This window comes from Cygnus olor, chromosome 7, assembly GCF_009769625.2.
Source record: "Cygnus olor isolate bCygOlo1 chromosome 7, bCygOlo1.pri.v2, whole genome shotgun sequence".
NCBI classification, from domain to species: Eukaryota; Metazoa; Chordata; class Aves; order Anseriformes; family Anatidae; genus Cygnus; species Cygnus olor.
In genome coordinates, this window is record NC_049175.1 from 21,599,585 (window position 1) to 21,623,344 (window position 23,760).

Below are 23,760 nucleotides of genomic sequence, written 5' to 3' on the forward strand. Positions count from 1 at the left end.
ATGCAACAGAGAACTACAAGAGGTGGTCAGGAAAAGTATTTAGTTACAATAAGCATCTATCAGCCCTGCAGCAAAGCTCAAGACACAGGTTTGATCATCTTTTTCTTAAACATGGTTCTTCGTTGAACAAGTCCTCGCCCAAGCTTGAATACAGAATTATCCTCACAGAGGCAAGAATTCATTATTCGTTTTTGAAACATGTTTTTAACAGATGTTTGACAGAAAAATTGGTGAAACACCTGTTCCTAAGTCCTGGTTAGTGACCAGTGCTTGAGCTTTGGACTAACACTTTAGTGTTAGAGCCATCTAGTGGGAGAAGAAGTGCCGGCAGGGAAGCAGAGGTTCTTCCATCCAAAGCTTCCATCCCATTCCGCTTTCTGGTGTAACCTCTGGGCACCAGGCCCAATGAAGTCTGCCATGCTGGTATTGCAAAGAAAAGAAAGATGACTCTGAGAGGTACTTTGAAGAGAGTGAGCAAGGAGTCCATACGATTCATAAATCAATTAGGAAAGGAGCCTGTGCCTGTACCAGGGCAATGCAAACAGCTAAGGCTGAGGGGACAGTTTCATAGAGGATAAAGCCAAGAAGCACAGCTTGTGGCATGATTTTCATGGATGTGACCTGTCTTCGGCAGTAGCTGTTCCATTTTGTTCATACTGATCCTATGAACACCACAGGGAAAACTAAGTAGCAGAGTGCTAAGCAGCAGAGTGAAAGGTTTTAGTTTAGGCTAAATCAGAGTGGCCATTCACACAAAGCTATGCAATCAGCTTTTCTGGCAGAATTTTAGTTAAGTATTTTATTGAACAGTCTCGGAAGATTGTTCTAAAATCTAGTCAATGTTAATAGACATAGTGCAAAAAGCTGGCTCCTAAGCCCTGGAGAATTCCAGCTCCATGATGATGCTTCTGGTGCCAGAATCTCACAATATGTCAAACCATGCCAATGGAGACATTTCTGCAGCAAAATCAGGATTTTAAAAGCCTTCCAAGGTTTTGAGGTTTCAAGCCTCATACCACAATGGAATGATCCAGTACAATAGGAGGCAAGACATACAAAAACAAAAAAGCATGTGTGGAACTGTAGATGTCTCCTTCATTTGAAAGGGAATTAACGTCTTCCCTCTTCCTACATTGCTGCTGAGGAAAAACAATTAGCTTTGCCCATAAAGGCTAAAGAAAGAATAAATGAGTAGTAAGATCTCAGAGGAAGACAGCTGACTGGTCTCATGCTAAAGTGAGAGAAGCATAATGCCAGAGCACACTCCAAATATTGTATTTATCATAAATAGATTTATCTTTGTCCACGAGCAGCTGCCTGAATGTTGTCCAGTGTATCTAACTTGAAGATCTGCTAATGTTTTGCTCTATTACCAAGTTTAATTTAAGATGGATTTAAGATGGAAGTCATGCATATACATCTGTGCTCCATGTATCAATTGATTTATTTGAAGTATCTCAAAGACAACTATCTACTTCATAGTAACAGGAATCAGAGTAAGGTAGGCATAGAAACAGAGCACTTATTTACAGTTAATTAAAACACACTGGCAGCTGCTAATGCTAATAAAGCATTATTCTACATCCCTTTCTGTGGCTTTAAACCTGAGAAGCAGAAAAGGATCTCTTATTTGACAATATAAAAATCCTCATTCAACATACAGCACCATAATCTGCAGGTTTTGTTTAAAAAAAAGTCTATTAATACTCCACAAGCTACTGCATATAAAAATAGGACAAAGGCAGGACATCTGTCAAGTCAGTCTTTTGATCCAACTTTGCATCAGTATATTCACTATATACAGAGACCAAGAATAACCAAGAAAAGTTATGGCTCAGTGGACCACTAGACATTAAGCATTCCAAAACAGGATCTGCAGTAGATATATATATATTAGTTCATTGATCTTAAAGGAATCTTAGATTTGGGAAGAAGCTGTTCTGTTATATCCTCGGTTTTGGTCTTCTCCAACGTTGCTGCAGATTTGTTCTCTTTATCCTTTTTGTGACTCCTTTTGTGCTGGGATTTAAAAAAAATGCCCGATCAATTTTCCATGTTAAGAGTACACAAAGAAATTAAAGACTTCTTGCTCATGTACAATGCAGTATAGTGTTCTCAGAAAAAAAGTTGGTAAAACCCCTGAAAAAATTTCCTAATATTGCATTTACTGAAGAGATTTCTTGTAGACATCTGTCAATTCACCAGCAACTTAAAGGATCCATGACAAATAGACAAAAAATAAGCTTATATATCATAGGTCTACACTGATACATGGGTTATAAAAAAGCATCAAGAGCAAGGCAGAAAGTCAAAGAAAAATCAAGAATTATGACATTTGACAGGCCTCTAAGAAAACACTCCACATCTTTTCAACTTTTTCATTAAAGCAAATGCATGCATTTGTGTATCACAAATCATGACATTTTTCCCACAAAAGATTACTTGCTGAGGAGTTTTTGCTATCTGTCCAGTTTGTTAGAAGCTTGCTGTTATTTTAGCTCAAGTTTAACAAAGCATATTCTACAGGATTAAAAGAAATTGTGAGACTACACTGAATGCTATCAGCAGGTGATTTTATACTACATGCCTATTGTAGAATTATAGTTTTCCTTCACTTTTAAATACACAATTGTTTAGAATATCTGTGAAAGTTACCTGGAAAAATGGAATGCCACCATTTGTGTTACAGCTTATGTTTATATCCGCTAAGGATTTGTAGCCAGCAAGGCTTTCACTGGAGTCTTGCATCCCTTCCTCCTCTTCCAGTAAGTCCTAAAACAGAAGTTTTCAGAAAAGCATTTTGAATGTCTGAAGTTCCTAGATGAATGTATAAAATATGATCAGATCTGTAAAAGACATGCCACTTATTTTTCAAGATAGTGTTTTTTTTTTTTCAAAAGCTCAGCATGCGACTAACTACAAGTACCCTGCACAAAGGCTATAACTGCTCTGGGGTTCCAAAATGAAATGAAAAAACTCCTGAATATTTGAAATCTTTCATTGCTTCATTGAAGTGTCTCATTTATCATTCATATACTTACCTGATCTGCATTCTCCTCTATTTCCTTTGTCACACTGTTTAGCATAGCATCAAGATTTGTTCGCTTTTGCCTTAACTGCTCCAGTAGAAGTTCCCTGGGTCCTGTTCGCACCAGCGTGACTGGATACAAGTAGTCTCTTCTCTGTGGAGTTGTCCCTTTAATGAAAATGGTATACTAATGAAAGACACTAGTAAGCACTTAAAGCAATAGCTTTAAAAACAGATCCTTGATTTTACATTAACTTAATACAGAAGTCACACTTTGTTCAGTCATCAAGTTCTGCATGATTGACTGAAAAATAAGGCATGACTGCCAGATGTATTATGTCCCCAACAATCTTTGCTTATGAACTCTGCAACTCAACGCTTGCTTTCTGCGAGTGCATTCTGTCTCCTGCCCTACTTCAAATACCTGTTGGAATATCCACTTTAAGATCCTCTTGCAGGAAACCATTAACCTGGGTCAGACCATGCTGTGCTTCCTCATTAAGTGCCAGCTTCTGCTCCAGAAGTATCTCCTGATCAACTTTTATCTGACCAAGAAGGCCATTTAGTACCTTCTCCTCAGCACTCTTTTGTCTATCAATATGGTCAACGATTTCAGCTAATGCTCTATCACAATTTTCTTTGTTTTTCTGAAAAAAAAAAAAACAACAAAAACACCAAGTTAACAGGAAAGTTAAGGTTATGGCCTCTTTTCTAAGATGTGGTGCATGATTAATAACATGATCTGAAACGAAACAACTGAGACCTCAAATTGAGAAGTTTCAGTGCCAGTTTTACATTCTCATTTTGAGAACTATCTTCAGAAGAGAGTCAGTTTCTTAGAAAGTATGATCATTTTAGAAAGCTACTCATAAGAATAAAGATGATGCCATTTGCTTCAGAAGAGAATTCTCAGGCGTCTACACATAACCCTGCACAGAGTTAGGATTTTCAAGTGAAAGTGAAAAAAAATTATTCAAGAAATAGAAGCTTTATGCATTTCCAGAGGACAAGGAGGAAGACATGAATTTTTAGTCCTTCCCCTTGGAAGGGAACTCCTGAAGTGTTCAGGTGGCATAACAAATACAAGGGTGTCTTGAGACTGCAAACACATTTAACTCTAAGCTTTTATTTATTTCTAAAAGTTAGTAAAATGTTCTAATAAGTAGTGAAACAGGAAAATCCAACAATAGAACAAGGGTGAGAAGTGAAACTTGCGATGAAAATTAAAGATCATAGGTGAAAAAATTTTGGGGTAAGAGCTAGTATATGCCTAAAAAGGAATGCTTTCTACCATATTAGCCCAACTGACAGATAAAGTCATTTTTATTCTGCAGAACATAGTCTATGATCTCTGCGTAAGTTTCCCAGGGACACTACTTACAGATAAGCTTTAGATTTAGCGCTGTGTACTATCAAAAAGATGTAAAAAGCCCAAGGTACAAATGGAAGTTAGCCACACAGGATTGATCAAGATTTTTTTTTTGTATTTAAAGAAGTTATTTGCACTTCAAGTTCAAAATCTTACTCAAATTAAGCTTTTACATTTCACCAAAATGCATTTAAGTTAATTAACACGAGTCTGCTGTTATCAAAACACCACCATTTTATACTGATAATAATTGAGAATGTCCCCCTACAAATTCTACTGTAAAAATTTGTTTCTGAATGTTGCATTAGACTACAAACAGCTATGTGTACCTGTTGTGAACACACAAGTTGTTTTTTCTCATCACTGACGGACAACAGCTGCTGATCAGTAAAGTTGATTATCTGAGCAGTTGCAAGTTCACCCCATTTATCAGTATCCCGAGACACATTTTTGAGACCGCTGAGAAGTTGTTGACAATGGTCTGTGGATTCTTCCAGCATCATCTTGTTTTCAGCATTTATGTTCCTGAGCTCTTGAGAGAAGTTATCCATAGATGCAATAAATTTGCTGTGATTGGAAGTTGTACTGCTGACTAGGTCTGTGGTTTTCCTACAACAACGAATTTTTAACAGTTCAGAAATTTTGAAAGGCAGATTCTGCACATTCTATGTACAGAAACAGCTGAGACCAGAAACAGTGAAGTAGTGCAGTTCTATCAAAACAGTTAATTATGATGTTACTGCTCTATTCTGTAAATTTAGAGATGGCAGCACTCAGACTACCAGATTTGTTCAATCCCCTTAAATCTTTGGCAAGATGTTAGTTATTCATTTTAAAACTGAATAAAGCATGCAACAATAATTATACTTCAAGTTAAGCCTTCTTGGTATAAAGCGTAGCTGTACCGAGGGCCATTTATCACAACACATTGCTCCCCCAAACCAGAGTCTCTTATACACAGTATGCTCAGGAGACAAGTCTGAGAAAAAGCTTTGTAGCTCTGCAATTACTCTGGAGAAAGCTGAACTATGACTTATATTCTGTGGCTGAACTCAGCTCTAACAAACATTTTGCCCAGAAGAATTTATGAACGTATGATATGAAGAACATCTAATTTTGCAATTTTCTTCATACATAGTTTCATCTTGCATCACTATACACCGTACGTAACATGCTCCTTACAGGTGAATGTTTTCTTGCACAGCAGTGATGGTGGTCTCCATAATTCCATTTTTTGCCAGTACATCACTTAAGTTCTTCTGAGTCTCCTGAGCAAACAGGTCAAGCTGGCTTTGCAGTGAGGACACTAGTTCTGCTGTGCTCTATTAAAAAAAAATTATACATCTCACTGGTATTCTGCACTTTCTATTATTATTAAAGGCATTCACATACTCTAAGAAAAAAATATAACAAATACTAGAGCTTTATTATTTTAAAATTCAAGTTACAATTTGTGTAGAGTAGACAGACACTGCCTGTGGAGATGTACGTAAAGATATATAAACCGGATGTGCTCATAGCAAGTGTAAGCTTTTTTGCTAGCTTCATATGTAAGCTTCTTAAAATAGCACAAAAAAGCTGAAAAATTATTATCACCAAGCTACTGTGCTAGTGTTGCTTCTGAAGCAAATACAGTGTTTTATCGCTACAAAGAGTTTAAATCAAAGCAACAATTGGCCTTCAGATTTCTCTACTCTAAGAATACCTTCATATGTGCCAATCTTGTTGTTTCCACTTCTTCTTTTAAATTCTCACAATCATTCTGAAGCTGAAGAAGAACACTGGCCATTTCTTCCCGTAACTTTTTCAAAGTGAGAGAAAGATCTTCAAAGAAGGTATCCATTTCTTTTTTATGACATTCCATCTTTGAAAAAAGTTTTATTCAAAGTTAAATACTTGTCATTAGATTAGGAACTGGATACTTTTCCCTGACATAGTATGGGGGGGGATGTGGACACACCACCTACCCAACACAGAAACAAAGGCATTAATAAACTACATTGGATAAAAGATAGCAAGTAACACTTGGAGCCATCTGAAGTTAGAATGGCACTTAATGTGTTTTTTTCCAAATTCAGCATCAGAGGAAGACAAAGAAAGGAAGACAGACAACATAGTTGATTAAGACAAGAATAAAAAGCAAGAGCTGGTAAGCCATGGCCCTAGTTGCCGTTTAAGTTTCAAAACCAGTAAAGAGCCTCTAGATGAGGTGAGTTGATTTCAAATGACTTGCAACTGACAGAAGAGGAAAGCTAACTCCTTCATGAGGAACAAAGGTTTTTAACAAAAAGGAGAAAACAATGAAAAAGTGAGGATGCAGTTCTATAAAAAATAAAATATAAGGTAGACTAGAAATAAAAATTCAAGTAAAGGACTTTTTTAATATAAAAAATAAGGGCAGTGCTGTCTACACTGTTCACCAGACACACTACTACGTTTTCTGGGAATCAAAATAACTAGAGAAAAAGTTGGGTATGACAGCAGAAGGAATTTGAAGTGACAGAACTTGTCTCAGTCAGCTCTTTCAGACTTCTACCATACAGAAGAGACTACCATAAGAATATTATCAAGTATTTGATACAGGTAGCATTAAGCATCTATATTGTATCATTCTTTTGTGGCATTTAGGTGAGCAGCTGTGCTAGGTAGCAAGTGAATATACCACACACAGAAGTGGAAGAGAAGTCTGAATGAAAGAGCTAGAAGGTAGAACAAAGGACTTAGAAAAGCCATAGGACAAAGTAAAGGAGAAAAAGCCAGAGAGAGTGAAAACACCTACATACTGCAGAAAAGTCACCAAAACTTATCCGTAAGTTACAAAAAACAGAATAGCATAAGATAAGAAACAAAACATGTGCTACCTTGTCAGCCACAGCAGAATATTTCTTCACATTAGTCTGAAATTGACAACTTAGGCCCAGGACAAATTCTACCATTGGTGTCAAGCTATTTAATGCTCTTCCTAATCCAGATGTATGCTCCTCCTAGGAAGAGCAATAAAAAAAACATAAGAAAAACAGAAGTAGAACAGAATATGACAGACCTACATTACTAAGAAGCAATGAATATTCATGCAAATAGCTGTGGTCCATGTGCTCTGCAATAAATGTTTCCTGGATAGTATATTACAGCTTACAATGGCATGAGAATAGAAGTGAAGAGGGATATAATCAGCCAACTGCTGATACAGACTGGTGGAGAGCATCAGGGGAAAAGAATGTTTACAGCACCTCTTCTGGTTGAGGACAGTTTCATATGCTTCAAAAAACAAAAGAGGATGAAAATTTACTCACAATTAATCTAAGGAGCTCAGCTTTACAATTAAGTGACAGATTCTCACGTTGTAATATTTTTTCAGACAGGGAAGAAACTTCGGTAGACACTAGTTCTTTAACAGAGGCAAAAGATGCTGATACAACTGATGCAAGAATATTAGCTGCTGAAGAACTGGTAGACAAGATGTCACCTACAAAAGAAATCCAAAAAGTGTTACAAAACTTAAAGCTTCATTTTAAGAGCAAACTCTATTGCTCATCACCATATTGCCTCTTATAACACAGGAAGTCAGTATTTTTTCTTAGTTCATAAAACATATCAAGAAGAGAAAGCTGATATGTATGGTTGAATTAAACTACTATTTTTAGTTGATCATCCCAGATATGATATTATGGGTGCAACTGCAGTCGTTACATTGTTTAAAATAAAGCCTCATCCATTTACTAAAAGGATCAGTTTTAAGAAAATCTTTGGTACTACTTACCTATAACATTTGTATAAGACTTCAACATCTGTTGCTGCTTCAAACTGTTCTCACTAATTGAATTTTGTATTTTGTTGAACAAATCAGTCATTTGTCCTGCAAATGTATTTTGGACAATAGCATTGTGCTGATCAACAGCCTTCTTACGGTCCAGTTTCGCATGGAGACCAGATACATCTTTTGTAGTTTCTTCAACAGTACTAAGCAACTAAAAAAAAATTAAAAGTTAGTCAACCTTTAAACCAGAAGTCAAGCATAAGTTAAGTAAGAACAAATGTAGTTTAAGTTAAAGGAGAAGCTGTATCCCTAGAAAGGCAGGCATTTCCCTTAACACCAAGCTACAACCTTTCTTAATCCGATGTTATATCATTTATAGTCTTGAAACACAAGAAAAATTTACCTTCTAGAGGTAGCTTACTCTAACTTTGAAATTAAAGCATTAAAATAGGACATCCTCTCAGTATTTAAAGAATTAAGATATCATTCAATATAGTGAAGTGACCAAAAAATTCCTGACCACTTCAACTTATTCTGAAAGACTTAACAGTAAATATATATTTTTAATGGTACTGGAAGTAAGTGATTTCCAGTATTAGTTCTGTGATAAATAATTTAGAATTTGAAAGTATGGTGAATTCTTGGTTTTATAGTTAGTGCAAATGATTACTGTACCCATTTCTCTCACACAAACACTCCACAACCCACATGTAAATCTAAGCATCCCAACCTTTCAAGAATCTGAGTAGAAAGAACTTTTCGTGTTCACTAAAGTTACAGGATTAATCACTTCGCACTTGAAATAGCAGGACTCTCTATCAAGTCTGTTTTGAGAATTCAGACCAGTTCCCAAACCCTTCAAAAATACACCCTAAAATATAGAGGTGACAGGGAAATAGATTCAGTTACTCAGTGAGTGTAAATTATTGCACACATCCCTGTAAAGCATCTTGTTATTTTTCCACCCCAGCCATAAGTAATTTATTCTGTTTTAAGGTCAGGCACAAGCTTCTAATAAGGTAGACTACTTATTCTGCAGAACTCCTCACAACAATAGATACTGTAACGTACTGAAACTCATGACAAACTAGACTGAAGGAAAGGTAATTTGAGACTGACTGTTGACTGCTAAGAACACTGGTTAATAATTTCGCAGAGGAGGCCTTCCAATCTTTAAGTAGCTTTTCACTATAACACAATTTAGAGTGGGTTAATCCTAGTTTTTTATCTTCAAGTCATTTTATCATTCTCACATCATGCTTTAGCAACAATGATTTCCTTGAACAGATGGGAAGCTACTCTTGCAATCAGGTGCCAGGAAAGTGACAACCTTGCTAGCTGTGCCATGAAGTTTTTGTTCAGTGTCTTCCAAAACTGAAACCACATATTCTTCTTCAGCCAGATGAACCTTGGTTTCCTGCAGATCTTTTTGTGTTTCTTCAAGTTCCTTCTCCTTGATTTGCAGGTCTGTTTTACACTGTTCAAGTTCATTTTTGTTAATCGTGAACAGTTCAGTGATCTACAGTGGAAGACAAACATAAGTACAGCAACAATGCGTTTTAACAGCAGTCCCTCATATGTCTCAGATTATGCCATGATACTAGAATGCATGTTGTCATCTGCAAAAGCCTCAAAGTTCTTAAACCTGACTAGAGACCTGTAGAATCCCCGTATTCACTGAAAATATCAAATTTTTTTTTGTGAAAATATTTCTGAAAATATCACAAGATTTTTTATCACAAAACACCATTTTCACTGTGATAAGCCTTTGCTTCCCCTCTCAAGCTAGAAGACCAGACACTTGTTACATCACAGAATCCCTCTAAAACATAACCAGATAGAATTGGGAAGGGTCAGTAAAGTTGATCAAAAGATAAGTCTAGTTACACAGACCAGTTACGTTTCAGGAAACTAATATTTGAATTTCTTTAGAAAAGGAAGCTCCCATCTTCTGCATATTCTTTATTCATTAATTGGAGCTCATCACCTTCTCCTCTATCCCACCACTCTTTGCTCCTAAGGCAGGTAACTGTCAACTGAGATACCATTTTACAAGCAAATTGTTGCTGAAAATCCAGCAAATAAAATTAAGTCTTAAACCTTTAAACAGCTTTAAAAATAAATATTGTGTTTTGCAACTTCATATATAGTATTTCAAATTTCTAACTTCTAGGATTAGAAAGCTTCCACTCAACTAATTAGAATGGACCTTTAAGAAAAAAAGGTCTTCAAATTGTTGTTTGCTCAATCTTTTTCCGCCTTTCCAGAAAGATTCCACCCCCCCCCCTTTTTTTTTCTGGCAGATATAAGCCACAGTTGAGAAATGGCACTTACTCTTTTCACTTCTTCCTCCATGACACTGATTTTGTCAATATACTCTGCAATTTGTTCTTCCTGAACAGTCAGCTTTCCATTAAGGGCTCTATAGTAAAGATTAATAACAATAACAGAGTTGATTCCAAGATTACCTATTGTTCTCATGCTACATGTTTACCCATTTCAAAAAGTACTGTTCACTTCTGTTCAAAAACAGAATTTTCACTTAATGCAGAAGGGATTTAAGACAATTATGTATTTGAAACTTTCTGTATAAACAAGCCCTCTTACAAAGTGAAGCAAGCTTTACCAAGTTTGCTCTCCTGTATCAGCTTCTATCTTAAAAAAAGAACGTATCCTGGCTATGCATATGGTAAGTTCCACAAATAAAAAAGAGTGTTCAGTACAAACCTACTTTCTAGGCTTCTGTCTGTGTAATAACTAATTTCTAAAGAAGAAATTGACTGGTCAGTTAAGTTCTTCTATCTTCAGCTTTTTAGGACTGAAAATAGACCTGAAAACGTTTTCCGTATAAGGATCAGTACCAATATTTGAGATTTGTTGTTAGACATTTTATAGATATCCTGAACACATACTCAAAGTTTTCAAGGGAAATATAGACTCCATTTTTTTCTCGTGCAGCAGCAAGGTCTCGTTTCAGACGCTCAATCTCTTCAGTATATTCCTGCATCAAGAAATAATCATATTTAAACCTGAACATTTATACCTTCTTTTCAAAATTTAGCTTAACAGGTACCTCAAAAAGATGGAATTTTAATCGAAGTATTGCATAAACACAGGAGAATGTTCCAAAACCTAACCTTCTTCATTTGCGTGTCCAAATACATTCAGTGTAGCGCTATTTAAAATCATACCATTACACACATGTAGAGCATTGAAACTTCCAATTTGAATCATACTTAGTTGTATTTAACTGATTATAATGGGAATTGCAGCTTCTTTAATAATAGTTAGCTTCTTCATGTTACTTTTCATTCAAGCTTACTAACAAGTTCACTTCAATTCATGCATTTTCTGGAATGCAGCAGCTAATACAGCAAGCCCAGAAAAAGTCATCCAGTACTTTTTGGGATCTCCACTATCTTGTAAATAGCTAGTCCATACAGAGTCATAGCTAGTATCAATTGCCTTCTTTCTCCAGCTTTAGTCTTGGCAACAGTTTCAGTAACTGCAAAGCGACTAAGAAATATTGTACCAGTAGAGCAGCTTAGTTTGAAAGCATCAGCGATTAAAATCACCTCAGAAAAGCACTGTTACTAACTAGTCAGTTTTTCCATGACTTCATAATTCCTACATAGCAGAAGTTGTCAACACAATCAAATGTTATTATTAAATTTGTGAAGATACACGCCTAGCTTACCTTAATTAGGGCTTTTTTGGTCAGCTTCTGGTTAACTTCCGGCTTGTTCATTATGTTCTTTGCTCTGTGAGCATATTCCAGTGTACTCAGTGTTTCCTGTGATAAACAGATACAACATAAGGTCAAGCTGAAGATAGTCATTTATGTTTTTGTATCCTTGGAAAAATGTACCTATTATAGAAACAGATATTCAGACATAAAATTTACCTCAAGATTTATAGATGCAGGAGAAACTGTGGCAATTATTGATGTTTTTGTTCGTCCTCCAAGAGAGTCTTGAAGGATTCTTGTGAGTTTAGATTCCCTGTATGGAATATGTGGGGCTCTTTCTACTAGAGCAGTAATAACTCTTCCTAGTGTCAGGAGAGACTGGTTGATATTTCCGGCTTCACGAGCTCTTTTGTCAACTGCCCCAGATCGACCAATGTTTTCACTTCCTGCAAGATCAACCTGAAAGATAAGAGGAAGGACATGCTTCTATCTCAAATCACTATGAAGAATGCTTGCTCCACGGTGTTGCAGAAAAAGACACATGAATTAATTTATGCATATATGTTCAGGAAACATAGGGAGTGAAAAAGCAGACAGACATTTCTCAGAGTGACAGACAGTTCATATCACTTGAAGATGATGATTTTTGTCCTTATGAAGAAAATCTGATTCTCAAGAGAATGAGGTTAGATTATTTAGTTCATTACTTCAGGAGTACCATCAAGGAAATTTAGTTCAAATACTCACCAAGTTTAGCTTCCCAATTTTGACGAGTTCTTCTCCATCTATTGTGGTTTCTTTCATATGGATGGTAATTGAAAACACAGAGTGGGAGCGGCTATAAAAGAATTCGATTTCAGACAGGCATCCCATTAAAGGCCAATGATCTGTTTGCTACAAGATACTACTTCAGGTTAGCTATCAGTGCTCTTTTCAGGAAATAAATTTGGCCAATTAACTGCAACTTACACTTTTTCCATATGCCAAATAATTCTACCATGTATATTTTTGTGCAGATGGGGGAATTCCAGGACTTCCATTCCAACTAGACACTGTATTGTCACAAGAGATATACTCATAACAAAGCATGCAACCTCTAAACAAGAGGGCAAGCTTCTATAATCACACATCTTTCAGAGAGCAACAGTTTGCCCATTTTTAAGGTAGGAGGCTTCCATATTTTATAACCCTTCATGCATGCACTAGAAGGTATCATCCCATAGTTCCAAGTTCCAGCTATGGCTTTGGTTTTCTAATCCACATGTAGCAACGTAAACTGTAATACACAATCTCAACATTAGGTAAGGTCTACTACAACTTGAATGGCTTTTGCCTCTTCAGTAAGATCCTGTTTAACAGAACGTCAACAAAAAAAATCTGAAACAGACAAGATTAATACCTAGAATATGCATTCATGTAAGTAGCTGCAGTTGTTCTCTTTGCTGCACCCCTTTCCAGGATCTGATAGACTTCGTTTTTGTTGTGTACAGTTACTTCTTCCAAGCCTTTAATAATTACACCTCTCTGTCAGAAAAGAATGCATGATTATTAGACATCTTCCACCAGCCGCCCCTGAAGCCTTAATGTCACAGATTTTGGAAGACAGTACTCACCTTGTTTCGAGGGTCATCAAACATCTGCAGTCTTTCTCCAACATCGGGAGTAGGATTCAGAAGATCAAAAAGCTCCTCATTGTAGATTTCCAAAAGAGATACTTTCACTGAAAATTCAGTGCCATTCTCTGTGAGTTTTTCAAATATCTGATGCAACGTACGGGGTATTATACCTGCTAGCGGATCCTACAGATTGAAAATGCAAAGGAATTTAATGTATAGATGTACTGAAAGAGATTGGGGGGTGGTGAGTGTGTGCACCAATTTCAGCTAAGGTCAATTGGGTATAACAAAAATACATTGAATAAAGATCAGTTTCCATAAAATTATTGCTAAAGATTGTATGCCTGCAGTAATAATGTAAAGTTTGGATTCTCATATAGAGTAATGAGAACATTTATTAATTTGCAAGTGTTTAAAGAAAGTCAGCTTCAGTATTTGAAAGAAATCAGCTCTAGGTTTTCATGAACTTTCTGCAACATCTAGCTTTGAACCATAGTACAGCTTTAAGAGAAACCTCAGGAGTGAAAACATACCTCTTCCCAAGTATATTCCTCATTGGGTGACCGCTCTCCTTCCATTGTGAAGGTCTTACCAGTACCAGTTTGGCCATAGCTGTGAGAATGAAAAATTTAAATGTAAACAAGAAACTAAAATTAAAATGAAGTTTCCTAATGCTGATTAGCATACTTACGCAAACACTGTACAGTTATAGCCCATAATAACTTCATCCAATATGGGACACACAACACTACGGTATACATCAATCTGCTTTGCCTGAGCTCCAAAAACCTGTTGGAGCAAAGACAACACATCCCATTTACCAGTACAGTAAAACATAGCACCACACAGCACAGACATCAGACTGTATTAGAGAAATTTACTGGCTTTTATCTAGAAGTCCCAAACTTGACAAGTAGTTACCATATCAAATGTGTAAGTCTTTCTTGATGTCTTATCTGTGACTCCACCGGTGCGGACACTAACTTCTTTTCGTGCTTGATCACAGTCTACAACAGCATAGGAGCTTGCTTTACGTTCTGAGGCATTAAAAGGCCTAAAAAAAACAACAAAAAAAACAAAACAGAATGTTGGATTGATATCATCACTAACAAGAACACAAACTTACAAAGCAGCAGTATCACTCAGATTAAGAATCCACATAACAATAATTGGCTAAAAGGAACATTACGGTTTTAACGCAGTTCAGTTAATACTTGCTTAAGAAAAAACTGCCGCAATTCACTTTCCAGACCTTGTTCTCCTTTTATTTACTCACTATGGGACAACTCTAGCATCTATAGCTTGAGCTTAGTATAGCGTATACATGTGTTTATTAGCTTGTTTAAAAAAAAAAAAGATTGCTTAGATGTATACATTGGTAACTTGCATTAGACAATGTCTTTTCCACTAAGTTTATCTAGTCAATTGGGGGGAGCAATTAAATGCTTTAAACAGTTACATAAACAAACACCTTGAGAAAAAGAAACCTGCACAGAAAAGTTAAGGTAACAGTGAACCAATCTAATTAATGCACTTTAAGAACATCCTTTCTTTCACTTACATAAACAGTGCAGACCACAAGTCTCTCATGGATGACATAACTCTCTAAAGCACCAGCCATACTAACAGAACCTACAACTAGCAGAAGAGTAGACAGCAATACCAGAACCTTTATAACGCTGACACATTTGTATAGAATCTGAATCGTGAGAAAAGTATAAGACAGAAAAGAAACACCTGATTTTGGGGATAAAAAGTCTATGCACCTTTTTATTTAGCTTTTGAAGTAAGAATTTTAAATAAGTTTAACAGATATACAATAAAAGTTTAGAAACATGATGGTGAGCATTTTCTTTTAACTCTAATTTAATTCAAACATGGCATACAATTTTCCTTGAAGGGGCATTAGCAATAATTCCTCCCCCAAAACACAGGAACCACAGGCTGAAAACTGACAGCATGAAGTGCTATTTTGTAATTCATTTAGCAGCATTACTGCACTGAATGCACGTTACCCATAAAGGAGCACTCAACCTGAAAAGAGAACTTCTACAACTTTTGCGAACTTGAAATTATTTTGACAGGAGAGGCACTTCAGATGCTGTTACACTACAACTAAAAAAAAAAAAGCCACAAGTATACGACATCTCAGTTTCCTGACTCTTGTGGCTAATGTTTCTTCCTCACCATAGCACCGAGGCTGAAGTGTTAGCTCTAAACAGACCACTACAGGCTTCAGTGCAAGACTGAGAGCGGCGGTGAAGGCACTCGGGTCACTATGGTGACAGTCGACGATCACAGCAACCTTGTTCACAGGGGCAAGCTCTAGCTTTGGTTTTGCAACTTTTAAAATAGTAGGAGGCCAAACAATAAATATAGTCTGCTCTGCAAAGATACAGCAGAGAACCAGTCAAACACAGGAGCCTTGTTGTATGGACCACAACCATGGGATTAAGGGCAATTCAGTAAAACCTGAGCATACATGTTGATCGGTACCAAGTGCCACTAGACAAGCAGGGGCTTGGTATGCCACAGTGACATCTGATCACAGGTTCATCTCATTAGGTAATCCATTCAAAACATATGCTAATACATGCATTTTAAATATCCAAATTCATGTTTTATCGAAGCACAGTGAACGTGTTCCTTGACGAGGTTTTTGATAAGCTCTGTCAGACACACCACACTTTGGAAACAAACCAGGTGTCAATAAGATGATGCTATCTACCTGTAAAATAAGTAGAACTTGACTGGTGCAGTAGAAAAGGAAACCACAGAAGGAGAGTTTACTACCTCAAACAGCAAACCAATACTGAAAAAGAAAAGCACTACAAAATGCAAGAGAAAAGGTGAGCTACAGAGTTTTTAGGAGATAGAGACTAAAACCTGATATAGACCTTAGACTGAAGGATCAGTCACAGCAAAAGTAAAGTGTCACAGCGTCATTCACACAGAGCACTGTATCTAACTGAAGTATTCACTGACAGTTTGTGAGGCTCTTCCAGACCAATTTAGTACTAATTGGATGAGAAAGAAAATGATTGCTAGCAGTGTTTCAAACACAATTGGTTCACAAACATTACTTGTGTTTTGCAATATCCTTGATTTACATCAACACTTCCACCAATCCCATAGCACTCGTTTCAGCAGCTTGTTCCTTATGTTGCAAGAGTAGGAGAGAACAACCCTTCCAGTTCTTATGTTCAGGGTGCAGTGGTGAAAGTAGAACTTCCAAGCAGGAAGATGTAACGACTGCAAAAGGCTTTAGTAACAATATGTAAACTTGCAGTTCTGGTGCAGAAAACTTTCTGAATGCAAATCTTAACCGTTAGCAGTAGTATATATTTAACAAGCAATGCTTTAATAACATTTGAGATGCAGTATGAACTAACAGGTCTTTAAGTCACCTTCAAGTTATAAAAACCCAATTTTCAGAGCACCGAATTTGCCATACCACATCGAACACTTGTTTTTATCTCCCCAGCCAAGGCAGCTGGCGATCCTCACGCTACAGGCTGCCTCCCCCACCCTGGCGTCTGAACTCGGGGTGTCTCCTTAGGCGGGCAGGGGCCGAAGGCGCAGCAGGCGCGCTCCCAGCCGGAAGAAAACACCTCAGGGTTTTTGGGCTGGCATATCACCAGCCATCTTAGCGCTCCCCTGGCCCCTCACCTCCCTGCACAGCCCCACAGCTGCGCGCACTGAACCAACGCAGCCTACCTGCAGCGCACCACCACCTGGATGTTCTTGCCCTTCTCCTCCTTCTTGCCGCCGCCGCCCTGGAAGCTGAGGGAGGCCATGGCGGGCCCGGGCGCGAGCGCGGCGGGGCCGAGGAGCGGAGCGCGGCGCGGCTGCCTCGTGCTCGTGCCCGCGCCAACCGCCCGTCCTGCACCCGGTCGCGAGCGCGCGCCCCGCCGCCCAATTTGAAGGACGCGCCTCCCCCCGGCCCGGCCAATCGGCGGGGAGCCCGCGGAGCACCATGGGACTGGGTTTCAAACAGCGGGCGAGCCCGCAGTGATGACGCGAGAGGACGGCGGAAGCGGCGCTTTTCACCGCCCGGGAGCGCGGGGCATGCTGGGGGCCGTAGTGCCCAGGCGGGCCGGAGGAGGCGTCACGTGAGCGAAGCCCTCCCCCGGCTGTCACCTCAGCGCCGGCGGCAGCCCGCGGGCCTTTCGGCCGCCCCCGTGGCGGGGAGATTTCTGCTCCCTCCCCAGCTCAATTCTGTTTCCGAAGGGACAGCCGCGCCGAGGCTGCGCTGCTCTGGTGGGGTTTGCTCTCCAGAAACCCCAGCACGGTCTGGCTTCGGCGCTGCAGGGCCGCCCCCGGTGCCGGCAGTAGCATCGCCCCTCCCCAATCTCACAAGTTCCCTCCCCAACCCTTTTTTCTTTCTTTTATAAAACTGGTACTATGAAACCTACAGCTCCGCGGTGAGTTCTTCAAGGTACTAAAACGAACCCTAGCCTGCAAGGTTCGCAGTAACTTTTCTGACAGGGACATGAAGCAGCGTCACGCTACGCTCCTCTGCCCTTTACCTCAAAAGTTAGAGCAATGTCAGAGCTAATCAACTTCATAACGAGCAAGAACACAGACGTGTTATTTTTATAGGAAAGGACATGAAGTGTTGGTTCCTGGTCTGCCGCGAGCAGGCGTTGATTCAGAGAACATGAACATCCAACAAATTTGTCTGATGTTCTAAATATAGGCTGATGGTGAGATAGGACAACAGCTAGAAAATCTTTAGTGATTAATAACAATTTTCATTAACAGCCTTTCTGAGCCAGTATTTGTTCTTTGTTCTACCTAAGTCCTTACAGCCTGCATGCCACTGCAATAATATATATTAAAAATATATATTTATATATTAAAATAATACATATTTTCTATAATATATAGCAAATATATTACATGAAAAGAAAATTACTTTGCAAGGATAGGCGTTTCAAAGTTCATACCTTCCGGATGAATTACTGCCCTTAAACACCCATTTTTAATTGTTTGGGCTCTAACCTAGAAATAAGGCAATGATTCTGTAGAGAAAGCTTGTAGAAAAATGCTTTTACTTTATAAGCATGGAAAACTACAGAATCTATGCTTTCTAAGTTTTGAAGCTTAACTTTCCAACCAAAATGAGTTTGGTGGGTGAAACACTAATGAATCTCTCCGAATCCCTCTGACTGTCTAGTGAAACACTAAAATCACAATAATACATTTTGTTTCAGTTAAGGAAAGATGTAACAAGGTGGGAAAACTAATATAATACAAAGGCAATATCCATTGCAAACATATTGGAAACACAATTATTCTTACTTGCTTTTTGTATTGCGTGGGTGCTAGGAGTAAAAATAGTTCATACAGACAAGTGTATAGGAGTTACTGCTAGACTGAATAAGTTGAATGCAGGTGTGCAAACATACTGAACTACCTTTTTCTCCCTACTCCGTCATACAGATCATACAAAAGAAAGCAACACTGACAGATGAGGTCTTTTCATCTCATTTCTGCCTGTTTGTTCTTTTCTGGTATGAAAGTATGACCTACATTAGTCAGATGTGTGCTCAAAATATAAACATGTCTCTCATAAACATGAAAGAGATTAGGAAATCATACAAACCTGCATTTAAACAATAGGAATCCAATTATTAGGAGTTGAATCTGGCCCACAGATACCTTTGCCACAGTTGTGGTAAGCGGAAACAACTCTTTCCGGTAATCAAGTTAGCTTAAAAAAATTATACAGTTTAATAGCTGTAGTTCTGTTTTATGAAGTCAATTTATAGCTTAGGTCATACGTTTTCTTAGACTACATTGAGCCTAAAGATACTAATACGCTATAAACACAAACAGTAACAGGGAACTGGTATTTCACAAGCAATAAAAATAAATATAAGAAAAAAAGAAACAAGAATACTTAGTCTAAACAGTGGTCAAGAGAACAACCTTTAAGAATGCATGTACATTGTACTGTGACAATTCTTTTTTCCTTTTTAGAGAAACACAAAAAGCATTACAGGAAAATAATTTACATAATAATACACAGATGCCAATATAATAATTTCAGTAGAGATTACTAAGCCCTATTTATTGATCAAAAAGGACAATTTTTTTTACTAAAGTTTGAAAACCAGGAGTCAGTGTTTTATAGTTATATTCATGGACAATGTATGTCTCAACAACAACAACAAAATCTGTATTTTCATAGGATTAAAATCGTATGACCTGGGTAATTATAGGTATGGAGGCTTGACAAACAGAATTGTTGACACATGATTAGCTAAGAATTAATAAAGATTATAGTAATGGAGAGATAATAATTAATACAAATTATAAGCTTAGTTGAGAGTTCAAGGCTTCTTCAAAGCTTAATAACACCTACCCGATTTTGATTACTAACGTGGCACACAGTACAGAAGCTGAAGTGAGCTAGAGCAGGGTCTCCACATGCAATTACCAGTGAAGAATTATCAGCAAATCACACTTATTTTTCTTACAGTTTCAGCATCTTCCTCTTATCTAACCAAAACCAAATCAGAGTAATATAGCCCATTTAAATTTGTTTACAGCCTCCAGACTAAGAACCCCTGGAATAGATTCAACTCTTAAAATGAACTTGCAAGCACTAAGGCGTTTTTGAAGGTAGAGAAAGAAGCCTTGACTACATGCAACTCATGCTTCATGCTGAGGAAAAGCAGAGAGTATAGCAACATAAATTTCATCTTTAAGACTACATAACAGTTTTTATTTCATCTTCATAACACCCAGGAACACCCTAGCCCTATGGTCCACCAATAATCTATCTCCCACCTAAACTATCTCCCATCTCTGTCAAAAAAAAAAAAAAGGAAGAGGAAAAAAAAAAGCAAAGTTCATATTCTTTCAGTTATGCACATTTAACTCTGCATTAAGAGTTCAGTATTAAGTTCATACTAATGTAACTAGTAAATCTCAAAACATCTGGAAAACTACTAGATATGAAACAGGCAAAATTATACAAGCATTTCTTTCAGTTGTTTTTACCTCTGAAACACAAGCAGTGATAGATCAATCGTATATACAAATACAAAACATAAAGGGGAAAAAGAAATTATACTTACAACAGAACTATTAGAAAAAGCCCAGAAGCCAAACAAGTTGAGAAACAAAAATGTGTCAAGGTGTCAGATGAATACTATTTTAAATAGGAAAGCTGTCCTGAAAACACAAATTAACGTCTGGTATATTAAGAAAGATATTTATATGTACCTTTATTGCTGAAACTGGTGAAGAGTGGTCACTCAGGGTATTAGGCCTCTGTTGGCTTGTTTGTTTCTCCTGGTATAATTATCTAGCTATGAGTATGGGGGTTTAGGAAAGTTGTAACAGGGAAAATGGAATTGTACTGGCATAAAAATATCTGACGCTACTACAGAATGCTTTTTTTTTTTTTTTTTTTACAGTACCTAAACACATGAAAAAATGTCTTTACAATAGAAGAAGTTATGCCAGTTAAACAATACTGGTATAATCACAGGGGTTAAATGCTTCTGTTAACATGCCATTGGGGAAAACTGAAACTAAGTTATTTTTGTAGGAAGAGATGGAAGACTTCTCCTAGTAGCTGGTTAGTGACCCTGTTTTGTAACACAATTGCAGTTTAACATCTCATGTTTTATGCATTACTTCTTTAACATATAAAGGTTCAGTTAGGGAAGTTAGATGCACAGTTAGGAGCAAACATATTCTGGCAGTTACCACTAATTTTTTTTCATATATGCCTTGTCATGAAATTGCCACTATTTATTTTGGAATTGAAATAACTATAATCTATGCTTTTTTCAGCCTGAGGCCAGATTTCTTCAAAGCCCTTTTATATACAATTACAATTTGAATTTAATCCAGAATTTTAGGTAAGCAGAAAAATAAGCTTCTATTAGAAACATGTCAGGACTGTACATAGAGTTTTACACTTGCTGCTTCTTAGTTTTCAAGAAGAATTGAAAATAGTGGGTTTATTCTAAACAGTTTCAAACCTGCCTATGTTAAGGATTGTTTTTCCTGCACTGTACAGCTATATCACACATCCTGAAGAGGAGTCTGCCGCTGCTACTCCGTAAGGTTTCTTCACGGGATTTTTTCAATAATTTCCACACTTACTCTAAACCATACTTAAGTTCATTTGATCTGTTGGACAACACTTGTTTTTCTCTATGGCAGACGAGGAAGCAAGACTGAATACAACTGTCTATGAGCAATTAAAGTTTCACATGGAAAATATTTTTGGTTGCTGGGTTACATTAAGAAAGAAATTTTATTGAAAGTTCTGTTAAGTTTTGGTAGTGGTGTTATATTAAAAATACTTTAGAAACACGCAAAAGATATCCAAAGTAGTGGATGAAGGTAATTTTTGGCTACTATAAACTGAAACGGAGAGGGGCTAATTATAAGAATATGATCTCCAAATAAACATCAGTGCCACTGCATAGCCTCTAAACAAGCTTAGAGGGAATAAAGTTGGCATAGGTGCAAAGTACAGTAGGTGTAAACTTTATTGTTTATGACACAATAAGAAGCATAACCTTTCATCACCATAGTTAGAGAGGTAGAAACCCTTGCTCTAGATGCAACTGTTCCCAGAAGACAACAGTTTTGCAGATGAAGTCTAATTTGCATTCCCAGAATTGCCCCCATGCATATCCTAGGCAAGATCTATAGGGAAATACAGTGCTTTTCAGAGCAGCTAACTCAGGTGGAAAAGGCAGGGTACATTAGGGTAGCAAACTCTCTTTCAGGAGGTGAAAAAGGAAGAAATTGCCTGCACACTCTCATAGCTTTCACCCCTATGTGATAACCGATACAACACAGCTACCACTCCTGTAACCAATAAAGGTAGTGCATTTCTACTATACATCCAGTGTAAGAGAGCAACTACCCAACCTCTTAATCCCCTGGTTTGCTCTAGAGAGGGAATAGACAGATCATTAAGAGGCAATCACCTGGCAGAGTGTGCTTTCTGCTAGACACAATAGTATTACCCTCTCTGATGCAGTGGCAATGGTGACCAGAAGAAATTCAGACCTCACCATTTATCATATCCTGTTTCCCTCCAGCCTTGTCTCCTCTTTTACATACACTAGGAAATGGAAAAATCAGATTACCTCAAACTAGAATCTCACGAGGACAAAGATAGCCTTCATTTTCACAGGAGTTAACATGTTGTGTTAGAACCAGGCTCCCACGCAGTTCTATATCCAACCAGTTAATTTAGGTGAAAACTACCAGCAGCCTTGCTCTAACCAGGATTAGTTAACTTGTGAGACAGTTCTGTGTCTAAACTGAGGCCTGAGCGTGGGTGTGCTTGATGTAGACGCGACTGTTTTAAATTGGGTAGTGCAGGTACGAATAAGAGCGTCTCTATAGCAGCACAGGCCTCAGTGGAAACCAGCAGCTGAACGTCTACCCCAAATTCCCCGACAGATTTTGTTGACCATATGGAGTAGTGTGCTGCCATTTTGAATAGCTAATTTAACCAAAGCCAACAAGTTTGAAGCTACCTTACATACATCTTCAGTCCCATCTTTGGATACAGGAATGGCCTGAACTATCTCCTCAGGTCACATCTTTCTTTTTGACGATAGGCACAGGGTTCACTGAAGTCAACTTCCAGCTGTGAGACACCAGCTGTAACAAAGGCAGGCAGTGGAAAAGTTGACAGTATCTCCCTGGACTAAAACTGGGCACCAAATATAGCAAAGTACTGTTTTCTTCAGTATTTTTAAATCTTGAGAAATAAGACAGAGGAAGATAGACACATTGGAGGAAAGCACATTATTAGAACTACAAACGTGGGTGGTGGTTTTTTTTTTGTTTGTTTTTGTTTTCCCCAAAAGGAATTAAAGTAGCCGGCCACTACCACGACTTCCCCACAGGCATTTCTACCAACAGATGAAAAAAACTATTTCCCCAAATACCAAATCCGTGGGGTTTTACCGCAGGTTCAACCTAAAGGAGCATTCACACCCTTGAAGCCGTCTCGCAGGCAGACTGCCGCGCCTGAGGCGGCACGGACCTGCTGCTGCAGACCTCTCACGGCAGCTGGCTGGAGGCGAGCGGGCTCCTGACGGGGAGCTCCCAGGGCGGAATTTCTCTCCCTGAGGGCAGCGAAGCCTCAAAGAGCCGCTCCGCCAGGAGATCTGCAATCTCAGCCGCTCAGGACGGCGCGGCGCGGACTCAACTCAAATTACGAGGCGCCTAATTACCTTTTGTCTCCGCTTTCGCCGCCGGGAGCCGGGCGGGCGGCCCCGCGGCAGGGCGGACAGGCAGCGCCCACCG

At 38.2% G+C, this 23,760-nt stretch overlaps 1 protein-coding gene across 2 annotated transcripts; it reads right to left on the bottom strand.

The window, feature by feature from the left end:
- Nucleotides 1-1,426: 1,426 nt before the first annotated feature.
- KIF11 (kinesin family member 11) lies at nt 1,427-23,259 on the bottom strand. Of its 2 annotated transcripts, none has more exons than XM_040563806.1 (22): nt 22,983-23,259; nt 14,380-14,512; nt 14,150-14,247; nt 13,992-14,070; nt 13,456-13,641; nt 13,242-13,366; nt 12,590-12,680; nt 12,059-12,301; nt 11,852-11,947; nt 11,067-11,155; nt 10,489-10,576; nt 9,485-9,673; nt 8,158-8,365; nt 7,691-7,863; nt 7,259-7,381; nt 6,103-6,261; nt 5,580-5,719; nt 4,727-5,006; nt 3,453-3,675; nt 3,042-3,196; nt 2,656-2,772; nt 1,427-2,019 (listed from the first exon to the last, which is right to left on the bottom strand). In XM_040563806.1, exons 1-22 carry the CDS (start codon nt 23,003-23,005, stop codon nt 1,894-1,896), a joined length of 3,144 nt encoding a protein of 1,047 aa, XP_040419740.1. In that variant the 5' UTR covers nt 23,006-23,259; the 3' UTR covers nt 1,427-1,893. The 2 variants fall into 2 exon arrangements, with proteins under 2 accessions (XP_040419740.1, XP_040419739.1); XM_040563805.1 differs by lacking the exon at nt 22,983-23,259 and adding an exon at nt 17,176-17,802.
- Nucleotides 23,260-23,760: the final 501 nt, after the last annotated feature.

What these genes read in the sequence shown, in the direction of transcription:
- KIF11 (XM_040563805.1), bottom strand. Translation starts at nt 17,255, where the DNA reads ATGGCCTCCCTCAGCTTCCAGGGCGGCGGCGGCAAGAAGGAGGAGAAG. An exon ending in CAGGTGGTGGTGCGCTGCAG is followed by an intron (nt 14,513 to 17,175) that starts GTAGGCTGCGTT and finishes TGTTTTTTTTAG; the next exon opens with GCCTTTTAATGCCTCAGAAC. An exon ending in CCAAAAAAGCCCTAATTAAG is followed by an intron (nt 11,156 to 11,851) that starts GTAAGCTAGGCG and finishes TTCTTGATGCAG; the next exon opens with GAATATACTGAAGAGATTGA.